General features: G+C 45.7%; 1 protein-coding gene across 1 annotated transcript in view; it reads left to right on the top strand.

Moving 5' to 3' along the window:
* LOC125148788 (small G protein signaling modulator 1-like) overlaps positions 1-14,561 on the top strand; it is a 113,066-nt gene that overhangs the window by 87,055 nt on the left and 11,450 nt on the right. The window contains 4 exon segments of the mRNA XM_047827054.1: positions 261-329; positions 1,834-2,424; positions 4,404-4,528; positions 6,954-7,036. Of these exon segments, the coding sequence (XP_047683010.1) occupies positions 261-329; positions 1,834-2,424; positions 4,404-4,528; positions 6,954-7,036 (868 nt within the window).

Raw genomic sequence — 14,561 nt, 5'->3', positions numbered from 1 at the left:
AGTAGGGGGGAGGGGGTCCAGTGGCTGCTGTGGCCCCTGAGGAGATGCCAGGGAGCAGAGGGCGCCCCCCTCCCTATTCTTGTGGTACAGATAGGAAGCTGAGGCCCTGACAGGGGACTTGCCCAAGTCAGGAACAGAGATGAGGCCACACTTACAGAATCCCTGCCTGAGCTGAGTGTAGGGCCCCAGAGCCAGGATGCAGCCTCACGCACACCTTCAATCTCTCTGTCTCTGTCTCTCTTGGCCCGTTTTTCTATCAGTCCTCCCAGAGCTGCAGTTCAGGCCGCCAGCACGTCCGCCTGCAGAGTGACTCCAGCAGCAGCACACAGGTGACCCTCGGGGAGGTGCCCCCCCCACCCCCCCCCCCTTCAATTTGGAGTAAAGGGATTGGATGTCCATCATCTACAGGTCACTTGTTTTATGCTAGCATTAAAAATGGAGTTTGGGGGCTCAGTCGGTTGATCGTCCAACTTCGGCCTCAGGTCACGATCTCGCCATCTGTGAGTTTGAGCCCCACATCGGGCTCTGTGCTGACAGCTCAGAGCCTGGAGCCTGCTTCAGATTCTGCGTCTCCCTCTGTCTGTCCCTCCCCTCCTCGCACTCTCTCTCTCTCTCAAAAATAAACAAACATTTAAAAAATAAAAATTTTTAAATTAAAAAAAAGGAGTTTTTAGTTACACAGGTAATATGTGAATCTCTTCCTCCTGTAAAACATTAAAATATTGCAGAGAGAGCTAAATTTGGCTTTGACCCTTCCTAACGCCCACTTGCCCTCCCTAGAAATGTCATCATTTCACTGTGTATCCTTCCAGACCGTCTGTTTGCCTTTACATGCACACAAGTATGTACACAGTATGAAGACAATACATTGCACTGTTTGGTAATTCTTGGAAAATCCTACATAAATTCTATTATATATGTTGTTGCACAGCTTTCCATTTTATTCTATGAAATGTTAACTCATCCCACTCAATATTAAATAAAAAGCAAAGCACAAAAAACATGCACACTGTGACACCTTTGGCATTAAAACAGGAAATGTTAATATATCTGTTTTCAAAAACAACGGATGAAAAAGAAAGAAATGAATCAGAATTATTACCTACAGGAGGCAGGGGAGGACACAGGGAAAGAAGCCACATTTCCCTGAATATCCCTTGTTTCCTAGTTCCGACTCTGGAGTTAGGCAAATTTTGTATTGACATAATTTAAAACAATTGAACCAAGAAAAAAAATTTTAAACCAGAAACACATGAAATTAACAGATCATATTGGTGACATAAACACAGAGAAGAAATGTTTCATGTGACCTTGGAACATGGTCTTCTACTATCTATCCTTGACGGGATATGGCCTGAGGACATAAAGAACCACAAATAAATCCTTGCCCTTGTCCCAGAGACTTTTCCATAGTGTCTCATCTACGTCTAACTACTTTGGAAAATTGATCTGTAATAATCAACCACATGGATATAATATGCTGTTTTTAGCCTGTTTCCTATGTTGTAAATTCATTTCTTTAAAAAGTTATATGCAAAAAATTTTTTGTGATGAAAGGTACACTTCCTGCTACTTCGGTTCCCTAATACTCCTCAATTTCAGGGCTTTCTTCTTTCTGGGTTATTCTAGGCATTTCCATGCAGTAGGTCACTCTTATATTTCCCACGGCGGGAGCATACATTACACCTGGTCCGTCCCACTCCTTTCCCCGACTGTATAGTATTCCACGCGCATGTTCCATATTTGAACCGGCCCCCTGCTGATGGATGTTTAGATTGGTGCTGGAAGCAGTGGGCATCCTAATCTCTCCGTGTATGCATACCTCATCTTCAGGTGTTTGAGTCTGTGGACGAAGTGGAGCAGGTGGAGGCAGAAGGCAGGTTGGAGGAGAGACAGCCCAAGATCCCCAACGGGAACCTGGTGAATGGCACCTGTTCCCCGGACTCCGGCCATCCATCATCCCACAACTTCTCCTCAGGCCTCTCAGAGCCCTCGGAACCCAGCCTGAGCACAGAGGACGGTGTCATGGACGCCCAGCGGAATGCCCCTCTGGTGCTTCGACCTGGGGACAGCAGCATGGATGACGGGCAGAGCAGTGAGGCCACCACCTCCCGGGATGAGGCCCCCCGCGAGGACCTGGCCATGCAGGACAGCCTGGAGAGCGACCTCCTCGCCAACGAGAGCATGGACGAGTTCATGTCCCTCACTGGCAGCATGGACGTGGCCCTGCCCGGAAAGGAGGGGGCCACGATGGAGGGCTGGGGAGACAGTGAGGTGGGGAAGCACAGCCGTGTGGACAGTGAGGACAACCTCTCAGAGGAGTCTGAGATGGAAAGTCTCTTCCCCGCCCTGGCCTCTCTGGCCGTGGCCACTTCTGCCAACAACGAGGCATCCCCCGTGTCTTCCAGTGGTGTCACTTACTCTGTAAGTCACCAGGATTCTCCTGCACTTAATTTTCGTACCTAACAGCCGTGGGACAGTGGGTGTGTCCCACGAGCCTCAGTTTCCCAGAATGACCTCTGATCTGTTACATTTTCCCCATCACAGAGGCTGCACTGGAGAAGCCCTTCTGGGCAGACAGTGTAGTATTTAAAGAACACAGGCTTTGCAGTCAAATCGTCCCGGGTTCAGTCCCAGCTGAGGCACCTCACTTTTTCTTTCTGAGTCTCAGTCTTCTATCAGTCGAGTACCTTCCTGCCTGAGCTGTTCTCAGAAGTAGGGAGTCCAGTCCTCTGTGCCTGATGTGCAGTGAGCTTTCCATCAATAGCAGCCTCGATGATGAACATCTTGGGGTACACTCAGGTCCAACATCTTTTAAGTACTCCAGTTTACTTTGTTGCCAAAAAGTCCAAGCCAAAGGATGTCAACTGAATGGGAGGTTTTCTGAGCCAGGCACTGTGTATATCCATTTTCCTTTGAAGAACGTGTTATTTCTATGTAAGATATACATGCCCATAGTGTAAAGAGTGAAACAGACCAGGCTGAATACAAAACCCAGAAGTGCCCCCCATCTGCCCCCATGTAGCCCTCCACAGAGGCAATAGCAGTTACTTGTTCTTCCCAAATTACCTGGTGTTTACCCCCGTGTGTATAAATAACATACTTGCATTGCTACTTCCTGATCTTTTTCCTTTTTCTTTAGTTCCAGACATGAACGTTTCACCCCCACAGCCTCCCCAACACAAGGGACCCCTTCCCAGCCCCATCCATCTGCTACAGTTACAATAATTGAACAGATTATTGTAGTTCAATGACTATCTGTTGTTCACGCTAGTATAACGAAACAATGTATATACACCATGCAGTAAACTGTATTTGTTTTTTCTTTCCTGCCAGAAAATTTTGTTTTCCCTGGATGTGTTTTCATTTCCTCATCTCTGTTTTCTTGTCCTGTGTTTGCTACATACGAATCATTAATTCGCTCCCCCAGCCCCCCAACCTCTGCCAGTTTTCTAAATCTCTTATAGAACATTCAGAAACCTCAAGGTTTTCTGTTCATTTTGTATGCCTCAAGAATGCTCTCTCAGAGCCTCAGACCTTCCCCAGTCTTCTGCTCCTGGTGAATAGCTGTCGTCTTAGATTTTTTTTTTTTCTCCACCTTCATCTAGAAGTTACTTCTGCTCTTAGGTTATCCACTTGCGTAAGATAATAAACCTGGTGTGAGGCTGTTAATTATCCAGGGAGGTATATTTTATACTTCATTTGACACCTATGTTCAAGACAGGTAGTTGTCTTTAAGGCCCTAGATGTAAGTAGCTTTTTCTACCATTCCTTTACTGGGGATGTGGCTCTTGGGGATCCTGCCTTAATACGTGAAAATCTCTTATTAGATTCCTTACCTTCAGGGAAAAGGATCCCCAAACCATTAAATCCAAGCTTCAGGTTTCCCAGTCTGGAAGCTTTCCTCAAGGCAAAAGCCAGATTTGGTATTTCTTGCCTTTGTGGTGAATTTTTGGCCTTTAATCGTTCCTCATTTTTCTTGCCATATCACTGAACCTTTTCCTCAGATGGGGGTCAAGGCAGCAAGCCCGGCATATGCCAGAACTGGACTCCTGTCCGCTTTCTCCGTCTTCCTGTCCAGTGTCCCGCGGGGGCGGTGGGTGCATCTCCAGCTAGTTCCAACCGTCGTGCACAGTGAGGAGAATTCGTCTTTGCAGCTTAGAGAATTGTTTTGTTTCATAAAAGGGAAAGAAAGAAAAAGGGACTGTCATCGTACAAAGTGAAAAGAGGCTTTCTCGGAAAACCACAAAAATGAAATCAAACGCCCACCTTGTCCGGGGAGAGGATGTTCTTTTCAGTGGCAGCAGGAGGGGGGTAGGAGGAGGGAGACCGTCTGGAACGCGACCTCTCTGTGAGGAGCTGGCGTGTAATTGTTCTCTCCGTCCCCTCCTGGGGGCCTGCAGCCGGAGCTCCTGGACCTGTACACCGTCAACCTGCACCGCATCAAGAAGGACGTGCAGCGCTGTGACCGCAACTACTGGTACTTCACGCCCGCCAACCTGGAAAAGCTGCGGAACGTCATGTGCAGGTGGCTGGGGGGCAGGGAGGGGCGGTGAGGTGGGGGATGGGCTGCAGGGGAGCGGGAGGGGGTGGCAGAGGCGGGGGCTACAGAGAGCCCAGCCAGACCACAGCCTCTGCCGTTGGCACCTTGCCCACCTGGCGATAAGGTGACCGTCCCAGTAATGATAATAATAGAGAGCATTCGTTAAGCACTTACTGTATACCAGGCACCACCCCAAGCCCTTTACTAACGTCATTTCACTTAGTCCTCACAACAAGCCTATGGGGCAAATATTATCCCATTTAACAGGTGAGGAAATGGAGGCCGAGGGGTACCATACTGCTCGGAGTCCCCCAGCTGGGCAGTGGCTGGACGGGAACTCTTGCCCACATCTCTCGGGCTCTAAAAACATCTGTGCTTTTTTTTCTTTTTCTTTCAGCCGAGATCTGGAGCTTCTTATTCTCATTACATACTAAATATGTTATTTCTTAAAATATGAAAGTAACTCAGGCATATTAAATACCTAGATCAACCAAGGAAACCAGAAGTTCCTAAGGTATAAAGAGAGACTGCTTTCCCTGTCCAGTTATCAATGCTCCTCGCCTAAAAGAAACTACTGCTAAGGATTTAGGGAATGTCTTCCCAAGCCGCATATAGATGGAAAATAACATCATAGGTAGTATATTATATAACATGAGTGCATACGTGTTTTAATGTCTTCTTAATTTTACCTATGTAGGATTAATATTATATTTTTCTACCACTTGCTTCTTACACTTAATGCATCCTGGGGGGCTCGGTCGGTTGAGCATCCGACTGTGCTTTCAGCTCAGGTCATGATCCCAGGGTTGTGGGATCGAGCCCCACGTCAAGCTCTGCACTAAGCATGGAGCCTGCTTAAGATTCCCAATCTCTCTCTCTCTCTCTCTCTCTCTCTCTCTCTCTCTCTCTCTCTCAAGTAAAATGAAAAAAAAAATGCATCCTGGATGTCTTTCCATACTACTCTAACTCAGGGGTTCAGAAACTACTAGTACGGGGACACCTGGGGGGCTCAGTCGGTTAAGTGTCCAACTTTGGCTCAGGTCATGATCTTACATTTTGTGGGTTTGAGCCCCATGTCGGGCTCTGTGCTGTCAGCACAGAGCCTGCTTCAGATCCTCTGTTCCCCTCTCTCTCTGCCCCTCCCCTCTGGCCCTCTGGCTCTCTGGCTCTCACTCGCTCTTCTCTCTCTCTCTCTCTCTCTCTCTCTCTCTGTCAAAAATAAATAAACATTAAAAAAAAGACCTGCTAGCACAGCCCACAGGCCAAATCCAGCCCCACCACCTGTTTTTGCAAATACAGTTTTCTTAGAACTCAGCCATGCCTGTTTGTTTGCATAGTATCTATGATTGCTTCTGCAGAGTTGAGTAGTTGAGACAGAACCTAGGCCTGCAAAGACGAAGCTAATTATCATCTGGACCTCCCAGGAAAGGTTTGCCAACCCCTGCTCTAACTCATTTTTATTAATAAGTACTACCTCGTAACTATTCTGTCTTGCAGTCTCCCAAGCAATCAATCACTGCCTCTCAAGATTGAGTTGAGGAGACACAAATATAGTTTCAGTGTATGTGCTGCCGAAGCGAGCACAAGACACAAATATAATTAACTCTAATATATGTTACATTAAAATGAGAAGGTGCTGGGGGAGAAGGAAGGATAGACCGACTTTTGCTGGGTTATGGCCTTGGGAGAAAGTGTGGAAGCCCACACAGGCGGGGACATGCAAGATGGCCCTTGGCAAAATTAGGAGAGACTGAACAAACCACCCGGCATACACGTACCCTGTGGTAAGGCCACCTGGGCTCAGATCCTGCCCTTGCCATGTATTCTTGGGTGTATGACACTATGCATGTCGCTTAGCTCTCTGTACTTCAGTCTCCTCATCTGTGAAATGGGATATGCTAGGAACTTCTGCGTGTGATTATTTTGAGAATTTCGTGGTGCAGTATATGTTTAGTGGCTGAGCATACAGTACATGCCCAGTAAACAGTAGTTACTGTTATTCAAGGGCAGATGGGAACTCCAGGCACAGAAGTGCTAGGGCCAGGCACTGGGGTGTGAATGTGTGCCCAAAAGGAAGAAGTACTGGGAGACGATGGTGGGGCTATGAAGATGCGGCGCAGACAGTGAGTGCCTTACACACCCAGGAAAGGCGTTTGCACGTTGTCTTGCAGTAGGCAGCCTATGAAGATGTGGTGGCCTCTTAGAGCTGGGCTTTAGGAAGGCCATCCTGGTGGCTGAGAATAGGATGTTTGAAGAGAGTGGGACTGGGGAAGGGGTGGAGGCAGGAGCCGAGGGAGTGAGCGGTCCAGGTAGGAATGGGGGGCTGTGGCAGGAAGGAGGAAGAGGACGGGGGGTTGGAGAGACAGAGGTCGTAAGTGCCATCCTCAGGCCCATCGTCTCTCTCTTGTAGCTACATCTGGCAGCACATTGAGATCGGCTATGTCCAGGGCATGTGTGACCTCCTGGCTCCACTGCTGGTCATCCTGGATGACGGTGAGTATGTCCCCCCCCCCCGCCACCCCAAGGCCAGGGGTGCACTTTCCTTCCCACTGCAGAGGAGGGGTTTAACCTTACTTTGTGACTCCCACTGCAGAGGAGGGGTTTAACCTTACTTTGTGACTCTGGTGAATGCATCAAGGTCCTAGGGAAATAGAAAGGCTTGTTGTTCCATGTTAGTCCACACTTATCACCAGGTGCCCGACACCCAGCCAGGCCTTTGCTAGCCACTGATTGCACAGACATGAAGGGGAGCAAAGAAAAACCCACGCCCAGATGTCTTCACTGGTGAATTCTACCAAACACTTAAAGAAGAATTAATACCAGTTCTCCACAAGCTCTTCCAAAAAAACAATAGGAGGGAATACTTCCCAACTCATTCTATAAGGCCAGTCCTTATATGAAGACCCACTGGTACCTTGATACTAATATCAGACAAAGATATCACAAGAAAAGAAAACTACTGAGTAATGTCCTTGATGAATATAAAGACAAAAACCCTCAGCAAAACACTAGCAAACTGAATCTAGCAAGATCTAGAAGAGACTATATACCATAACCAAATGGGATTTATCCCAGGAAAACAAGACTGGTTCAATGAATGAAAATCAATCAGTATAATTGACTAGATTAATAGAATAAAGGACGAAAATGACACAATCATCTTAGTTGACAAAGAAATGGCATTTGACCAAATTCGATACCCTTTCATGTTAAAAACTCTCCACAAACTAGGAATCGAAGGAAATTTCATGAGCACAATAAAAGGCACCCAAGGAAATCCTACAGCTTGTTCATACTCAATGGTGAGAAACTGAATGCTTTCCCCCAAGATCACAGATAAGACACAGATGTCCACTTTTGCCACAAAAGGTTCTAGACAGGACAATTAGGGAAGCAAAAGAAATAAAAGGTAGCCATACTGGAAAGGAAGTAAAACTATCTCTACTTGCAGAAGATCTGATTTTTATATACAGATAATCCTAAGGTATAAAAAATAATCTTAGAGCTAATAAACAAGTTCAGCAAGGTTGCAAGATACAAGATATGTATACAAAAGTCATTTGTACGTCTATACATTTGCATTGGACAATGCAAAAACAAAATTAGGAAGGCATTTACATTTGTAATACTATCTAAAGGAAGACCCTTAGGAATAAATTGAACAGAAGATGTGGAAGCTTTGCAGGTTCAATTCCAGACTGCTGTAATACAGCAAATACTGCGATAAAGCGAGTCAAATGAAGTTTTTGGTTTCTGAGTGCATGTACAAGTCACGAGTACACTACCCTGTAGTCCGTTAGCATTATGCCTAGAAAAATAATGTTCATGCCTTAATTTAAAAATCCTTTATTGCTAAAAAATGGTAGCTGTCATCTGAGCTTTCGGCAAGTCATAATCACTGGTTACAGATCATCATAACAAATATAATAATGAAAAAGCTTGAAACGTTGCAAGAATTATCAAAATGTGAAACAGAGACCCAAAGTGAGCAAATACTGTTTGGAAAATGACGCCGATGGACTTTCTCAATGCAGGGTTGCCACAAACCGTCAATTTGTAAAAAATGCAGTATCTGGAAAGTGCAATAAAATGAGGTATGCCTGTATGCCAAAACTGTAGAACATTGTTTTTAAAAAAAATTGAGGATCTAAATAAATGGAAAGACACCTCATGTTGGTGAGTCGGGAGACTTAGTACTGTTAAGATGGCAGAGTGCTTTCCAAATTGATCTGGATTCGGTGTGATCCCTATCAGCACCCCAGTTGCAGTTTTTGCACAAATGGGCAAGCTGACCCTAAAACTCATTTGAAAATGCAAGGGACCAGGAGTAGCAAAACCAGTTTTGAAAAAGGAGAAGGTATCAGGGGACACACAGTTCCCAATTTCAAAACCTATTACAAAGTTACAGTAATAAAGAGAGTGTGGTAGTCCCACAGGGATAGACATGCAGATCAGTAGAATAGAACTGGCAGTCCAGAAATAAGCATTTCTGGAGTGCCTGGGTGGCTCAGTCGGTTGAGCACCGACTTTGGCTTAGGTCATGATCTCGTGGCTCGTGAGTTCAAGCCCCTCGTCGGGCTCTGTGCTGACAGCTCGGAGCCTGGAGCCTGCTTCGGATTCTGTGTCTCCCTCTCTCTCTGCCCTTCCCCAACTCACACTCCGTCCCTCTCTCTCATAAAAATAAATAAACATTAAAAAATAGATCATAGACCTAAATGTAAGAATGAAAACTACAAAATTATAAGAAAACACAGGCGTACATCTTTGTGACCTTGGGTTTGTGTCCTTGGGTATTAAGCAATGGTTTCTTAGATATGACACCAAAAGAATAAAGCGACAAAATTAAAATTGAATGGGACTTGAACAGAATTTAAAACTGTTGTGCTTCAAAGGGTACCGTCAGGAAAATGAAGAGAGCCCAAAGAATGGAAGAAAATACTTGCAAATCACATACATCATACAGGGGACTTATATCCAAAATATGTAAAGGGGGGCACCTGGGTGGCTCAGTCGGTTAAGCCTGAGTCTCGATTTTGGCTCAAGTCATGCTCTCATGGTCGTGAAATGGAGCCCTACGTCGGGCTCCAGGCTGGGTGTGGAGCCTCCCTCTCCCTTTGACCCTCCCCCACTCATGCTATATAAATAAATAAATAATAAATAAATAAATCAAATAAATAAATCAATAAATAAAAATATGTAAAGCGCTTTTACAATTCAATAATGAAAAGATAAATAACCCAATTAAAAATGAGCAAAAGGTGTGACTAGATATTTCTCAACAGAATGAAAGACATACATGTAGCCAGTAAGCATATTAAAAGATGCTCAACATCTTTACTCGGTAGGGAAATGCAGATTAGAACCACAATGAGATTCCACTTCATGCCCACTAAATGGCTAGAATGAAAACAATGGAAAATATCAAGTGTTAGTGACAATACGAAGACATTGTCTCTGAGATTTTGAAAGCAGACTGGCAGTTCTGCATAATGTTGAAGGTGGAGTTACTGGAGGACCCAGCAGTTTGGTTCCTAAGTATATCCCCAAGATAAATGAAAACGCAGTGTTCGCACAAACACTCTGTGTGAGCATGTGCACAGCAGCGTTATTCACAATCGCCCCAAAGTGGAAACAACCCAAGTGTTCATCAGTGGATGCATGCATAACCAAAATGTGGTATAGCCCTGCAATGATAAAAAAAAAGAACGATTTGGCAAAAAAAAAAAAAAAAAAAAAGAACGATTTGACACTTGCTATAGTGCGAAACCTCAAAGAGGCTCTGCTAAGTGAAAAAAGCCAGACACAAAAGGCCACATAGCATATGATTCCATTTATTTGAAATGTCCAGAAGAGGCAAATCTGTAGAGGCAAAATAGACTAATGGTTGACAGGGCCAGGGAGCGGGCGGGGGTGGGGGGTGCGGGATGGGCCATGACTGCTGATGTGTGCAGGTGTCTTTTGGGGGTGATGGAAGCGTTCCCACCTTAGAGATGATGGTTGCACAATTCTGTGAACATGCTAAAAACCTGAGCTGTACATTTGAAATGGTGGATGTTATGCGATGTACATCTCAATAAGACTGTTAAATAAATGGGCAGCATAACTCCCTAGTCCTTAGACATGGGTTGTGCACAGTGACTTCTTCCAAAATGTTCAGCATAGAAGGGGGTGCAGGCAGGAGGGAAACTGTGGTGGAGAAACCTAACACTGCATCAGCCAGGTGACCAAAATCAGCATTAACAGTCATAAATCATGTGGATGGCAGGTGCCCTTGACATGATGTGTTTAAAATGGCACGTTACCCACGTGGTCTTTCGCTCAATAACCCCAAAAGCCAGTATCATCGTGAGAACAACATCCAACAAATTCCAGTAGAGAAGCATCCCTTAGAATATGTGACAACCACTCTCACAACTGCCAAGGTCATCACAAACAAGGAAAGCCTGAGAAACTTCTATACCCGAAAGGAGCCCCAGGAGAGATAACACCTGTGTGTAATGTGTTATCCTGGTTGGCTTCTTGGAACAGAAAATAAACAAAATTATGGAGTTTAGTTAATAATGTATCATCAGCGGGTTGTTAATTATAACAAATGTAGTATACAGAAATTGTCCCTACTCCTTTCTCAGCTTTTCTAGAAGTCTAAAACTGTTCTAAAAAAATCAAGTCTTTTTATTTAAAAAAATTTTTTTAATGTTTATTTATTTTTAAGAGAGAGAGCACGAGCAGGGGAGGGGAAGAGAGAGAGGGAGACACAGAATCCAAAGCAGGCTCCAGTCTCTGAGCTGTCAGCATAGAGCCCGACACAGGGCTCAAACCCATGAACCATGAGATCATGGCCTGAGCCGAATTCGGATGCCTAACCAATTGAGCCACCCAGGCACCCGTGAAAAATAGAGTGTTTTTAAAAATGAATGAGGTCTTACTGTGTCTTGGGAAACCTTCCAGTCTAGTGTAACTTTCTCCAGAGTTACCAGGTACTAAGAGAAAAAAAAGGTATCATTTTCAAGTAAAGTTTTCTAAACGCTGGCTCATAAACAATATGAAACAGGTTTCTTTATTGCAGGACTTCTCAGAGCCTTTACTTTTCAATATATGTAGTCACTCTCTAGCATTTCCCAGAGTTATTGGACTCTTTGCATAATGCCTGTCAGCGCCTTTCCAGTATTGACAATTGCTGTTTTAATCCAGTGATTCCCAGACTTGAGAATGTCATGAACTGGTAGAATTTTGAAAAAGAAAAAAAAAGTTTGGGGACCAAGAAAACATCATCAACTTTTTATTAGAGCAAAGTAGGGATCTTTAATTATTTTCTTTTATTTTTTTATACATTAAATGTTCATTGAGCTTAAAATCCATAAAACCCCCAAACTAAATAATGTAAATGTCCAACAAGAAAAGAATAGATAAATTGTGCTCTAGTCATACAATGGAATACCAGTCAGCAATACACATGCATGAACTAATACACTAAAGCATCTAAAAGTATATATACCGGGGCGCCTGGGTGGCTCAGTCAGTTGAGCGTCCGACTTCGGCTCAGGTCGTGATCTCGCGGTCTGTGAGTTCGAGCCCCGCGTCGAGCTGTGTGCTGACAGCTCAGAGCCTGGAGCCCATTTCGGATTCTGTGTCTCCCTTTCTCTCTCTGGCCCTCCCCCACTTGTGCTCTGTCTCTCAAAAGTAAATAAACATTAAAAAAAGGAAAAGATGTGCTGGGTTGGGCAAAGGGAGCAAATCCAGATGTTCTTTTGCCTCCACCATAGAGTCTGACGGACCTATGTTCAAATCCCAGACATCTGTGCAGACTTAGGCATGTGACTGTCCCTCTCTGAGCCTTAGTTTTCACTTCTGTGAACTGGGGATAATAGAGATACCCTTCAAAAGGGAGTTGGGCGGGGCACCTGGGTGGCTCAGTCGGTTGATCGTCCAACTTCGGCTCAGGTCATGATCTCGAGGTCTGTGAGTTCCAGCCCCGTGTCAGGCTCTGGGCTGACAGCTCAGAGCCTGGAGCCTGCTTCATATTCTGGGTCTCCCTCTCTCTCTGCCTTCTCCGGCTCATGCTGTCTCTCTCTGTCTCTCAAAAATAAACAAACACTAAAAAAAAAAGAAAATTTAGAAAAAAAAGGGAGCTGGGCACTGAATGTTTTTGGCCACCTAGCATCCTTCCCCTGTCCCAGTACAAGCACCTTGTCCCATCCTCTGGGGAGCTGTATCTCTTAGATTACAACCATGGCCTTCTAGTGAGACTGCTGACGTGCCTCTCCCCCCAGGGGGTACACGACCCTCTTCTGGCCAATCAGATTCCTTCCCTGAGAAGAGAGAAGTTCATGCTTCCCTTCTGTGGCAGCCAAGGTAGGAAGATGCCAGCCTGGAGCTTCCAGTGGCCACGTCTCCTGCAGGTAGGGGAGCAGGCAAGGCTGGATCCAGGTGTTCAGATGAAGTCCTTAGAGCTCCACTTTGTCCATGTCATGGTTCCACTCTCCTCCAGGCTGGCACGGGTTCCATGCCCATCTGTGAAGCAGTTTCTCCAGCCAGGCTTTATTGGCTAGAAGGGCTCATTTATCCGCCTTAAAACATGAGCTGGGTGCCTGGATGGCTCAGTCGATTGAGCATCTGGATCTTGATATGGGCTCAGGTCATGATCTCACGGTCGTGGGATGGGGCCCTGAGTTGTGCTGTGTGCTGAGTGTGGAACCTGTTTGGGATTCTCTCTCTCCCTCTCTCTCTGCCCCTCCCCTGCTTACACACTCTCTCAAAATAAATAAAAATAAATTTCAAAACAAACAAAAAACATGGGCTAGTCAGCTGCTGGGGGTCAACTCTCAAGGAAAGATTAGGGTGCCACTCCCAAAGAAGGGCAGTGGGTCATGGTAGGCAGAAGCAACAGGTCGACTCCAGCATCCCTGACAGAGCGTGTGCAAAGGATGGAAGAGTGAATGGCCTTCCATGGGCCCAGAATTCAGTATGGTGGAGGGAGAGGCCTGGGGCTGTTGGGTGTTTCACAAGAGAGAGGTTGGAGTAGGATCTGAAGGACTTCATGTTCCCCGAGTAAGAGCAAAGTCTCCATATCAGCGGGACTGTCTGGAGGGAGGGATGAGGCACGTCCCCTCATCCCCACCCCAACACTGGACACACTTTTGCACAAACTCTTATACATACGGGCACTTACTAAATACTTGATTAGAAAAGAAATAATTCTCAAATTCTCCAAGAAAAAAGGAGTTATAAAGATGGAGGGTAGAGAAGGAGAATAGGCCTGTCTATTGAAAGATGCAGCATTTTTTAAAGTTGGGTTTTTTTTTTTTAATTTTAAGTAATCTCTACACGCAACATAGGGCTCAAACTCACAACCCCCAGGTCGAGAGTCGCATGCTCCACCGACTGAGCCAGCCAGGTGCCCCTGAAAGATGTGGTATTTGAGGGACAGCTTGGACTCAGAATTGTCCTGCGTCCTCTTTTTTTTTTCTCCTCTTGGGAAATTTTTATTTGTTCATTTCTGGTATGAGGATGCTTTTCTCAGTGTCACTGGAGAAGAGGATGGTCCTCCCCTGGACCTGAGTCATGCGGGGCCACCCAATCATAGGCAGAAAGCTAGCCAGGACTGCGCTGAAGATGGCAGTCACATAGCCCCAGCCCAGCAGGCACTGGCCACTGCAGTACACAGAGGAGGTTCCACAGGCTTCCTTGGCAAGTGGGGAGTCCAGGCTGATGGGGAAAACCAGCAGGTCCACAATGGTGGCAGTGGCTAGAAATGGCAGGAAAGAACACCAGTGTGTCAGTCAAGGGGTTCTGGGCCAGTCTCCATCCCTGGACTCACTGATCCACCCTCCCATCCACCCACTCATCCATCAGTCTATTCACTTATATATTCATCACCTTTCCTTTTATCCACCCATTACTCAACTAGCCTTCCACCCAACTGTCCATCTACTACTCACCTGTCCACTCATCTCTCCATCCCTCTATCTATTCGCTCATCCATCCATCTACCCATCTGCCCACTTAGCCACCTGCACCC

This window comes from Prionailurus viverrinus, chromosome D3, assembly GCF_022837055.1.
Source record: "Prionailurus viverrinus isolate Anna chromosome D3, UM_Priviv_1.0, whole genome shotgun sequence".
Lineage (NCBI taxonomy): Eukaryota > Metazoa > Chordata > Mammalia > Carnivora > Felidae > Prionailurus > Prionailurus viverrinus.
The sequence above is the reverse complement of the archived record's forward strand: the minus strand, read 5'-3'. Positions and strand labels throughout refer to the sequence as shown.